The sequence below is a fragment of the Benincasa hispida genome, chromosome 4 (assembly GCF_027475165.1).
Source record: "Benincasa hispida cultivar pf3 chromosome 4, pf3_genome.v1.1, whole genome shotgun sequence".
NCBI classification, from domain to species: Eukaryota; Viridiplantae; Streptophyta; class Magnoliopsida; order Cucurbitales; family Cucurbitaceae; genus Benincasa; species Benincasa hispida.
The window spans coordinates 45,618,402-45,631,035 of NC_143481.1; the positions used below are offsets into that span (position 1 = coordinate 45,618,402).

At 35.0% G+C, this 12,634-nt stretch overlaps 1 protein-coding gene across 1 annotated transcript; it reads left to right on the plus strand.

The window, feature by feature from the left end:
* Positions 1-7,865: 7,865 nt before the first annotated feature.
* On the plus strand, positions 7,866-12,634 carry LOC120075020 (Protein phosphatase 2C family protein). The gene is made up of 8 exons (XM_039028157.2): positions 7,866-8,308; positions 9,166-9,308; positions 9,542-9,640; positions 9,735-9,893; positions 10,358-10,444; positions 10,820-10,911; positions 11,400-11,471; positions 12,204-12,634. Exons 1-8 carry the CDS (start codon positions 8,262-8,264, stop codon positions 12,330-12,332), a joined length of 828 nt encoding a protein of 275 aa, XP_038884085.1. The 5' UTR covers positions 7,866-8,261; the 3' UTR covers positions 12,333-12,634.

The following is a 12,634-nucleotide window of genomic DNA, read 5'->3' on the forward strand; positions in this document are numbered from 1 at the left end:
CCGTATTGGATGTTGTGTGTTTTTTCAACGGGTATTTGCTTAAAACCTAACATAGGTTAATGTTTTTTTGTTTTCAGCAACATGTTTGTTTTTCCGTTTAATGCCTCTAGTTTGACCGATTTCATACAATGGTAAAAGTCTTGTACAACATATTTCGTGGTAAACGACCTCGAGTTTATCATGTTTGAGAAGTGTCCTCAAGTTCCAACCCTTGATGCACCACGAAGTGTTTGTAATGCATATGAGGCATGGATGAAGGCTAATTCATTGGCCTGACTTCACATATTGGCTAGCGTACCTGATGTTTTGGCCAAAGAGGTTGAGAACATGGTCATTGCACATGAGATCATGGACTCGTTGCAAGATTTGTTTGAATGTTTGTTCACACTTTTCGAACATAGAGGGATGGATGACAAAACCAGTGGTGTCAGTTCCCAAATTAAACTTCAAGAAGAGGAAGTAAGTGTTGCTAAATCTGTTAAAGTTCATCGATGAGAAGTGTTCTCTGATATGGAACTTGAAGCTTATTTAGGTTCTGATACAGTTCCCACTACTCTGCAAATGAGGAGGATGTCTAAAAATAATAAATATGATTTATTTTTATTGGAGACGTGTTTGGTAGAGAATGATGATTCTGCTTGGATCCTTGATTCGGGTGCTACTAATCACGTCAGTTCCTATTACCAAGGATTCAGTTCCTGGCAAACATTGTCACAAGGAGAGTTGACTCTTCGAGTTGGTACTGGTGAGGTCGTTTCAGTTGTTGTTGTAGGCAGGCTGAAGTTATTTATGGACAAGAAATATTATCTGTTATTGGACAATGTTTTTGTAGTTCCTCATATTAAGAGGAACTTAATCTTGGTTTCGTGTCTCATTGAACAAGGGTATATCGTCTTCTTTTCTAAGAGTAAAGTTTTTATTTTCAAGAATGGAATGGAGATTGGTTTTGGTTCAATGGAAAGTAACTTGAATGTACTAAGGCCGTTAGTCATAAAAGCCTTGTTTAATACTGAAATATTCAGTACAGTGACAACAATTAAAAGACCAAAGGTTTCTCCTAAGGAAAATGCCCATCTTTAGCATCTAAGATTAGGTCACGTCAACCTCAATAGGATTGAGCAGTTGGTGGAATGTCGACTTCTAAAGAGTTTATAAGAAAACTCATTGCCAGTGTGTGAATAATTCCTTGAAGGTAAGATGACCAAACGACCTTTTACTTGAAAAGGTTACAGAGCCAAGGAAGCCTTGGAGCTTGTACATTTTGACCTCTATGGTATGATGATTGTTAGGGCTCGAGGTGGGTATGAATATTTTATTTCTTTCATAGATTATTATTCAAGGTACGAGTATCTTTACCTAATGCAATGTAAGGCTGAAGCCCTTGACAAGTTCAAGGAGTATAAGGCTGAAGTTGAAAACTTGTTAGGTAAGAAGATAAAAACACTACGATCTGATTGTGGTGGAACCTCCAATTCCAGAACTATATGATAGAACATGGAATTATGTCCCAATTCTCGACCCCAGGTACACTTCAGCAAAATGGTGTATCAGAAAGGAGAAACAGAACCTTCTTAGACATGGTTTGGTCTATGATGAGTTATACTCATCTTCTAGACTCGTTTTGGGGTTTTGTAGTGGAGACTGCTTGTTACATTCTGAACAACGTTCCCTCGAAGAGTGTTTCTGAAACAGCTTTTGAGTTGTGGAGAGGCCGTAAAGGTAGTTTACACCACTTCAGGATTTAGGGGTGTCTGACCCATGTGCTTGTGACTAACCTGAAGAAGTTGGAACCGCGTTCGAAAATTTTCCTCTTTGTAGGCTACCCCAGGGAAACGAGGGTGGATATTTCTATGATTCGAGTGAGAACAAAGTGTTTATTTCAACAAATGCTATCTTCTTAGAAGAAGACTACAAAAGGCATCATAAACCACGAAGTAAGCTTGTTTTACGTGAGATTTCTAGTGAGACAGACTGTTGAGGGTTCAACAAGAGTTGTTGAACAGATTGACAGATCAATAAGAGTTGTTGAGTTCGATACATCTAGTCAACTAGCTCAAGAGTTGAGATTGCCTCGATGTAGTGGGAGGGTTATGAACCCACCGAATCATTACATGGGTTTGATTGAAGCCCAGAACATCATTTCTAATGATAGGGTCGAGAATCTATTGTCTTTTAAGAAAGCAATGGAGGATATTGACAAGGATGAGTGGATTACGGCCATGAACCAAGAGATGGAGTCTATGTACTTCAATCAAGTCTGGGAACTTGTGGATCTACCTGATGGGGTAAAACCTATAGAGTGTAAGTGGATCTATAAACGAAAGCGAGGTGTAGATTGAAAGGTGCAAACTTTTAAGGCTAGACTCGTGGCAAAGGGTTATACCTAGGTTGAGAGAGTGGACTGTGAGAAAACTTTCTCACCTATTGTCATGCTAAAGTCTATCAGGATACTCCTATCCATAGCCAAATCTTATGATCATGAGATATGGCAAATGGACATCAAGATTGCCTTTCTTAATGGTAATCTTGAGGAGACCATCTACATGGTCCAATTAGAGGGGTTCATAGTTCCAGATCAAGAGCAAAGAGTTTGCAAGCTTAATAAGTCCATTTATGGGTTGAAACTAGCGTCTCGATCGTGGAACATTAGGTTTGACAGTACGGTCAAGTCATTTGGCTTTGATTAGAACGTTGATGAGTCTTGTGTTTAAAGAAGATCATCAACAGCTCAGTAGGTTTCCTGGTACTGTAAGTGGATAATATTCTACCCATTGGGAATGATATAGGGTTTTTGACTGACATTAAGAAGTGGCTAGCTAACCAGATCCAAATGAAAAATTTGGGTGTAGCATAGTATGTTCTAAGGATCTAAATCATTCGGGATTGTAAGAACGAGAGGTTAGCCTTATCTCAGGCATCGTACATAGATCAAATATTGATGTGGTACAGGATGCAAGATTCCAAAAGGGGTTCGTTACCATTCAGGCATGGAATCGTTTTTTCTAAGGATCAATGTCCTAAGACATCTCAAGAGGTTGTGGAGATGAGACAGATTCCCTATACTTCAGCCGTTGGAAGCTTAATGTATGCAATGTTGTGTATCAGACCCAACATTTGCTACGTAGTAGGGTTTGTCAATCGTTATCAGTCCAATCCAGGATTAGATCACTGGACGACGATCAAGACGATCCTCAAGTATCTTTGGAGAACGAAGGACAACAAGCTTATGTATGGAGATAAGGATTTGATCCTTACAGGATACACAAACTTTGACTTTCAGACCGATAGACATTCTCGTAAATCGACATCAGGGTCAGTGTTCACTCTGAATGGAAGAGCTGTAGTGTGGCAAAGCATCAAGCAAGGATGCATCGTGGACTCTACTATGGAAGCTGAATACGTAGCCGCTTGTGAAATAACTAAAGAGGTTGTTTGCCTGAGGAAATTCCTTACAGATTTGGAAGTTGTTCCAAATATGGATTTGTCGAACACTCTTTATTGTGATAATAGCGGGGTTGTGGCAAATTCGAAGAAACCTCGGAGTCATCATCGAGGCAAGCATATAAAACAGAAATACCATTTGATCAGGGAGATTGTGCCTTGTGGTGATGTGATAGTCACGAAGATCGCGTTGGAGCACAACGTTGCTGATCCATTTACAAAGGTTCTCATGGCTAAGGTGTTCGAGGGTCACCTTGAGAGTCTGGATTTACGGGACATGCAACATCTTGTATAGGGCAAGTAGGAGATGATACTGGGGTATAGAGTATGACTTAGTTTATTGTATATTGTACTTGTATTTTTCATGTATTGTACATTAGTCTCCCGAGCATTAGGACAAGTGGGAGATTGTTGGGATTGTTGTTCTAATTCTTCCAGAGTCTCGTAGTTTGTAAACTTTGCGCATTGTTATGAATAAAATAAGAAGTTATTTTATTTGGCATTTACTCATATCCAATAAACAAAAGTCCATGGCTATTGTATGTAAACTTAAGCATGTATATGAGATATACAAGTGGATCATGCCTTAAGTGATAACCTACAAAGGTATGTTGTATAAGGATTAAGGAGGGATACCTGATCCTGGTGACACTATGGATACAACCCGCTTTGTAGAGGTTTACAAGTGTTGTGAACTACTAATGATGGTAGATCCTGACCATTCATGTGAAGACATGCGAGCAGGGGTGTCCTATACAAAAAGTTTGTATAAGACCGAACCACGAGATGAATAGTCTCTTTATAAAACGTCGTTGATACTTGAGACTTACATCTTAGTTAAATGACCATAGGTGACATGACCTCAGTTCTGAGTGTTTTGAGAACTCCTGCCTTTGAGGATGGTCCTTTGATTAGTATGGGTGAGAGTGACCAGATTGCCAACTCAACATGCCTACCTTTTTGGGGATTTGTCTGATTTGGGAGCTGGAAACTCAGTTACACAAGATGGAATTCACTCCTTCCTCGAAATAGAGGTAAGTAGAGAGATTGCTCCCTTAAAAGCTGATTTCGGGTATTGAACATACTAGCCACAGCTTCTCTTTGGAAGAGAGGACTCAGTCATAGTAGAACTATGACTTATGTTCATTAGAGGAATCAGTGGTACTTAAGAAGTTAGATGTAACTATAGGGGCATAACGGTTATTGGTCCAGTTGTACTTACGAGCGATCTGTGAAGGGTTATCGCATTGTTGATTGGTTGATATGGACACAAAATATATCTGTAATAAGGAGATACAACTGTCGGTCTTTAGTGGAGTGCCTGGCAGTTAACGGATGGTGGATCTCGTGACTAAAGAGTTTAGTCAGTTATTCACGTACTGTTGGAGCTTCAAGCTACAGGTCCATAAGGTCCCCTTGGTAGCTCAATGGATTCAAGTTGAGAATCAGTTCTTGGTGTTGATTTGAAATGTTCAGATTGACAAAAGGAAATTCAATTATATATGATATGATCGGTGTGATGTATGAGATACATCAAGTAGAGGATTAATATAAATGAGATTTACATTAAGTACCATGAAATAGAAAAAGAACTATAGTTTATATGTTTCATGAGATGAAATATTAAAACTATAGGTTATAAATATAATATGGTAAGTTGGTTATCATATATATTTTAATAATATTAATTATTGGATAATTATCTCTTTTTCTCTAATAACCAATTGAATGGGAGGTTATTAGTGGTTTCATGGTAATCGTGAGATAAAAAAAGAATGTTTTTCTAATTTTAGTAGTTGTTGTGAGAGTTTTATTCTCGAAAACTCACTCACGATTTTCTATCAAGTGAATATGATTCACTAAACGATAGCTGCAGATAGACTAAACGATTGTGGAGTGACATTACTCGATAGTTCACTCAACTGATCGTCTTCTAAACGATCGCGGGGCTTTTGCTATACGATAGCTCGCCATCTTCTAAACGATTGGGCATTCATCTATATGATAGACCTTTGTCATCTCCCACTTGCTCAATTATTTACATGATTGTTATTCCTTCGGTCTCTTCCTCTAACAAAGTCCATACAGAGCCCACCCTTCTGGATTACGACACCGAGAATACCAAGGTAGCTATTTTGGTGGTGTCTTACTCAACTCGACTAAGGTCAAGATTTTTGGAGACTGTTCGTTGGGTTCGCAATCTTGGAGATCGTTGTGTTTGTGGTTGTCGTTGATCGTGCTGTGTTGCGGTCACTGTGTTCGAGCGTCCGTGTGTTGCAGTCTTGGAGATTGAATGAGCGTTCGTGATCGAGGGAATTTGAAGATGAGTCTTCAAGGTATGATAATCTTTCCCTTGATCTTATTGAAAGCATGCTGTAATTTCGTATTATGCGTGACCGGTTAGTTTCCGTTTCTTGATTCTAATTGTGTATGTTCAAATGCGAGTGAAATTTGGAATGATCATTTTGCTGCTCATGGAAATTATATTACTCCTTCATATTGAATATGCAAAATAAAATAAAATTTATTAATTATAACGAAGAGGGAAAAACTGACATACTTTTAGAACCTACCTTTAGTGGGAAAAACGACAGGAGTCCATGCTGATAACGTATTGTGAATTTGAGGAGCACAACGGGACACGAATATAGAGAAAATATAATATAACAATATATTTATATAATAATATTAAATATATGAAATATAATATAACATCAAATAACTAAAACTATAAAATTGGATAATATGAAAATTAGTGAAATTTTGAAGTGGAATTTTCACCAACGCGTGTGTGATTTTAAGATCCACAAAATGTCACTATTTATAGGCAAAGTGACAAGTGGAATGTGGACTTCCATGGACACCAAACATGAATAATTACAAGGCACGTGGACAACCTAAAGGGTGACACATAACTTTTGGGACACTAAATAATGGGCATCTATTTATTATTATAGTATTCATATATAACTTTAATTTACAATTTTTTAGGATACATCTAATAAGACTTTGAACAATAAAAAGTGGTTAATTAATGTAGAAACTTTTACTTGGTTGAATTTTAAAATTGTCTCATTAAGGCTTCATTTATTAACGGTTTTTGTTTTTAGTTTTTAAAATTTAAGTTTATTTCCTCTCAATTTTCAATTATATTTTTTTTACTTTTCTTAAATAAAATACTTGAATTTCTAGTCAAATTATAAAAACAAAAACAAAATTTTGAAAACTTTTTTTTAGAGCATGCCTGGGTTTTTTAAAACACGAGTAAAAAATGGATAACAAACATAGAAATTTATGAATGAAAGTAGTGTTTATAAGCTTATTTTTTAAAATAAAAGATCAAGGTCATGTTTTGTAACCATTTTCTTTTTAGTTACTAAATGAGACTATGATTATCGGACGAGACCTAAGCTTTTAGATGGTTTCTAATAGAAATATATTAAATAAAATTAAATGTTCAAGGAGATAGCAAAAGACTATTGACAGGCAATGCAAATTATGTTTTATGTTTTTAAATTCATTGAGTTCAGTTGATATGTATTTGGTAGACAGTTTAGATTTTGTTTTCGAAAATTATTTTTTGATTTTATGATCAAAATAATGCAAATTTTGAAGAAAAAAAAACATTTTCATGTATCCAAATTTTGAATTTAAAACTTTAAAATGCAGAATTAAATAGAAAAGATAAAAACAATAACAGATACGATATTTCAAGTTATAAAAACTCAAATATTTTTGTTAAATTAAAATATGTATTACATAATATATTTATATTATATGATATTATAAAATAATAATTATTAAAAAGGTTTTACATACAACAAATTCACAAAGGAATCAGTAATAATTTATATTTAATCCTAATATTTAGTGAGTAACTATAATTAGTTTTAGAAAAATTATTTTAAATGAAAAAATTATTGAAAATATTTTCAAATATAGTAAAATATCGGAGTTTATGAGTGATAGGCTTTGATATATCTATCAATGTCTATAAGTGATAGATGATAGCAATTTATCGGTGTCTATCACTAACAGATAGTGACATTTTGCTATGTTTATAAATATTTTAATTTATTTTCCTATATTTAAAAACAGCTCTTAGTTTTATGGTTTATAAATATATTTTCAAATAAATATAAATTAAAACACATTTTGAAAAATTGTTTGGATCGGAATTTAATCTCTAACCCTAATAGCAAACACAAATTTGAAAACTATAAAATACAACATTGTTTTTTTTTTTTTTTAATAATTTATTTTCAAAATTCTGTTTTAGATTTCCTATTGAACAAGTCCTTAAATTTGAAGATGTAATTAAATATTTTTAGCAGTAATTGAAACAAGAAGCTTAAATCCCACACATACGTTTGTTGTATTAACTACCAAATATAAAAATGAAAAAAATTTAAAAGAATATTAATAGGAGACTAAAGTTGTGATTTATGGGAAAGGAAAATTCCAAAAGAAATTTGTTTTTCTCGTTTTACTTGTATTCCGTTTGAATTTGAAGAAGACTACCAAATAAGAACTGTGTACAGCGTATTGTGAGCGATAACTTTATTACGAACTCAACTAAATCAAGGATTTCTCTTTCTTTGCTTTTGTCAAACCGTAGGAGATTCCACGGCCGTCGTTAGCCGCCGCCGCCGCCGCCGCCATCTCAACTGTGCTGCTGCTCCAAGGTTCAAGTCCTGCAATTCCACGAAGGAATCTTCGTTCTCTTTGCTCCCCCGCTTGGGGATGCCGATCAAGAGACCACTCTACAGCCGCCTCAACCATCATCATCTCTTCCGCCGCCGGTAGTTTCAGAAATTATAATGTCCTCAAGGGATTCTAACGTCCTCTTCAGTGGTGGCGGTATCAGGTCTTTGACTCTTTCTTTTTCTTTCTCATCGCCAGAGCTCCTCATCATGTTTGCATAAATTCAACGGTGTTCTCTGCTGTGAATCTCTCTATTTTGACCTTTCTCTCTCCCGTCCCCGTTTATTGACTTTTGGACCATTGGATTGGTCCGTTCAAGCTTCTTACAGGTTGTATTGATGACTCTCGCGACATTCCATATCTGGATGGAGACACCGAGTTACAGATTTTTATTTTCATTTTTTAAATTTGCCTTGTTTTTTAGAGGGACTGGTATTTTTAGGCAAATTGTTCCAATGGAAGGATCTTTTATTTAACCAGTTCTTTATATTGTCTACTTTGATGTTAAGTGTGGTCCAGATTACATGACCATCGCATGAATGGTGGACCTGAGTTTTTGCTTTACCTTCCTGCTTTGGGTTTTTTTTTTTTTTTTTTTTTTAAAAAAAAAAAAAAAAACATGAAGCAATCAATGTGCAATGGTTAAGTTCATAAAGGTGATCATTAGCCCATCATCCTCTGGGGTGTGATTTTGAGTTGCCCTTATTAATGGATTTTTCAGCCATGCATCATTTAATTTCTTTAAGAACATAATTATCCTTAGTTCTATGCTTTTGATGGTTTGTTTGTGAAGCAATTCTCGATGTATGATATCGGATTCAATAATTGTATTTTCTGTGCAGAGTTGAAATCTAGTGCCTATGATTCTTATCGTTTCTGTCACTTTAAGCCAATAGTAGACATAACAAAGGACATGTTGATATTGGTTAAAATAACTTCTTTTGGTGGTTTTATTACAATGTGAAGTTTGGGAAGCAGTGAAACTTACACATCTAATATTTTGCTCTTCTGTACTTTTAGTTTTCTCAATGAAAATCACACTGGAAAGTTCAGCTATGGTTATTCTAGTTTCAAGGGCAAAAGGGCTTCGATGGAGGACTTCTATGAAACAAGAATTTCTGAAGTTGATGGGCAGATGGTTGCTTTTTTCGGTGTTTTTGATGGTAGGACCTAGTATTTGTTTGCAATTTTATGTCATTTTATTTGCGAGATTGAATCAGTGGCATGATTTACATCTGGGTGGTTCTAAAAATTGTTTCTATATTTAAGTCACTCGCAGCATTTAATTTGATCATTTCATTTAAGAACTATCCTTATAAGATTCCTGAGTTATCTAGTTCGATGCATGAATGCTGGTTTTTTCCCCAAATTTCATGGGTGCTGCAATGTTACCTAGGTCATGGAGGTTCCAGAACAGCCGAATACCTTAAGCGCAATCTTTTCAAGAATCTAAGTAGCCATCCAGACTTTATCAAAGACACAAAGACTGCTATTAGTAAGAAGTTATAATGTATTCATGTATATGATGTCATATTTTCCTTTTGTCTTTGCTAATGGAGCATTAACCAGGAAAATTACTTATTCTGCAGTTGAGGTCTTTAAGCAGACCGATGCCGATTATATCAATGAAGAGAAAGGGCAGCAGAAAGATGCTGGGTCAACTGCATCAACTGCTGTCCTGTTCGGGGACCGTCTCCTTGTTGCAAATGTTGGGGATTCCAGAGTAGTTGCATCTAGAACTGGTTCAGGTTGCATATTTTTTTCTTTAAATAAATTTTAATAAAACATTAAATGATAGAACCAAATCTTTTTAGGTTAAGATACTATGTTGATCCCTATACTTTGAAATTTATTAAGTTTTAGTCCCTATGACTTCAATTGTTCAATTTTAGTTCCTGTACTTTCATTAAATCTTAAATTTAGTCCAACTACTAGTTTATTGTAGATTTTTTAAGAACTTTTTGTTATCTATTAGCATCTTTACCATAAATTTTGGAAATATATTCACACATTGTATTTTCTTGCAGGAAAATTATTATTATTATTTAATCAATTTCGGAAAAAAAAAACTTTGAGGGACTAAATTTAAGACTAAAATTGAACAAACTTTATTATTTTATTAAGGATTGAAAATGGAGATTTGTTGGAATCAATGAATATGTGGCAATTCTTGGGATATTAACTTGTCAGATACATTATTCATTTGTTACAGCTATTCCCCTCTCTATTGATCACAAACCTGATAGATCAGATGAGCGCCAAAGGATTGAACAAGCTGGAGGGTTCGTTCTTTGGGCAGGTAAAGTACAGTTATTTTTTATCGCAGCCTTGTGCACCAGACTCGATTGCTGAATCTGTTTAAATGATACAGTATACGCTCCAAAGTAATCAAAATGAATAAAGTTTATCTTGGTATGTTTTTATAATATATATATATATATATATATATAAAGAGCAAAGCTACACTATCCGCATTTATTACGTTGCATTGGATATTTTATTTTTCCATTTATCTGTGGCTAGGATTAAATGCCAATCCCGATAATATACTTGGACATAAACAAATTTTGTCAACTATTACTGTTTCCATAACAATCTTTATCAAATAGCACAGACTAATCTTAACATTAAAGTTTGAAATGAAACATCTAATTTGATGCAAAACTTAACCCAGGAACTTGGAGGGTTGGTGGTATTCTAGCAGTTTCACGTGCCTTTGGAGATAAGCTACTCAAACCATTTGTTGTTGCTGATCCCGAAATTAAGGTTGGGAAGCTATCTTTTCTATACGAACTTAGTATGTATTTGTTTGGTCCAGCAGTTATAAATCATCAGCACAAGTTGACTATGTTCTTATTATTTGTACTTGCATGTGTTCTCCATCAAATGTTAATGACATTTATCCGGAAGATTTTTCAAATTGCTAAGACCATATGTTCTTATTATTTGTACTTGCATGTGTTCCCCATCAAATGTTAATGACATTTATCCGGAAGATTTTTAAAATTGCTAAGACCATTGAATTGAACTAAGAGGTTATTGTTTCAAAATTTCTTTGGTGGCCGCTTATGTAGTTTCAAACTAGCTGGCGTTGCATCTTGGTGAACCATAGTAGTCCTTTAACCATAGATCTGTATTATAAATATTTATCTGTTTCCTCATGCTCTTATAATAGCTTCTGGAAATCTGGAGAGAGCTTTGCTTTTGCTATTCATATCTGCTTCTTTGCCTCTGATTTTCACTCATTTGAACAGGAAGAAGAACTTGAAGGTGTAGATTTTATTATTATTGCAAGCGATGGACTTTGGAATGTCATATCAAATGAGGTGATTGTTTATTCAAATTACTTTGACTTTCTCTGTCTTGTTCTGTTAGAGAGATCAATTATTCATTTATTGAATTTTTTACACGAAGAAGTTCTATTCTGATTTTGACATCTTAAAATGAAGTAATGCTAACTTAGAGATCTTGAAAAAATGACAATCTGGGAATACTTCTCTGGGGTTGGAAGATTCAAGTCACTTTGCCATTTCACTATTATAGGTCAGTTGACTGAAAGGAGAGACAACTCTTATTCCTTGTCATATTCTTGGAAACCAACTATTCCACAACTACCCGTGAAAGGGGAAAAAAGATAAAACAGTGCCCTTGATCATTCTTTTATTGAAAAGTACTGCATAAACTATGCGAAAAATCCAAAGGATGATTGAAAATGGGTTAGATTTCCTTTAACTTGTTCTTAAGTATCTGCTGAGTCTCCTAGTTGTGCAATTTCATGCTTGTCAAAGGTAGAGTCGCCTACTATAATTTTCAAGTTTCAGTATACATTTGTTCAAGTTATAAAACATTTTAAACAAGTTTTTGAAATGACGGCTACTTTGTGGGATTAGTTGTCGTAGGTGTAAACTGTGTTAAAACAACATTTACATTCAAAGGTTTGAGGTTCCTTTAGCTCATTCCCCTCTCTTGTAGCAATTTGTTCTAAAGGGATTCGCACACATAAAGCTCAAATCAAACTGTATATTGTCTTTGTTCCATTTCTCTTTTGGGCTTTGCAGGAAGCTGTAGCATTGGTACAACACAACCAAGATGCAGAAATGGCATCAAGAAAATTAATCCAAGAAGCTTTTGCTCGAGGGAGTTCCGACAACATTACATGTGTCATTGTACGGTTTGATTTGTCGTAATGCGATACAATCCGATAACAAATGGCAGTTCTTTCCAATGGAATGTCATGACTAACTACAGTTACTGGGTCTTAACGAGGTCTTAATCCTCAAAGATTAGCCGATTTGCCATTGAGTTGTATATGTAAGTTGTGCTGTGCTCAGGACGTTCCTGCACAATCGGTAGATTATTTATTTAATACGTTGCCTTTATTTATATGACATGCTGATATGTTCCAACTTTTGCTTGCAAATATCGTTTCAATGGGATTTCTCACATTGTAATAACATTCAGGCTAACCTTATGTTATTTTTGTTTTCCC

Excerpts from the sequence above, each read along its gene's own strand:
- LOC120075020 (XM_039028157.2), top strand. The coding sequence starts at position 8,262 with ATGTCCTCAAGGGATTCTAACGTCCTCTTCAGTGGTGGCGGTATCAG. Across the intron at positions 9,641-9,734 it reads AGACACAAAGACTGCTATTA|TTGAGGTCTTTAAGCAGACC; the intron begins GTAAGAAGTTAT and ends CTTATTCTGCAG. Across the intron at positions 10,912-11,399 it reads TTGCTGATCCCGAAATTAAG|GAAGAAGAACTTGAAGGTGT; the intron begins GTTGGGAAGCTA and ends TCATTTGAACAG.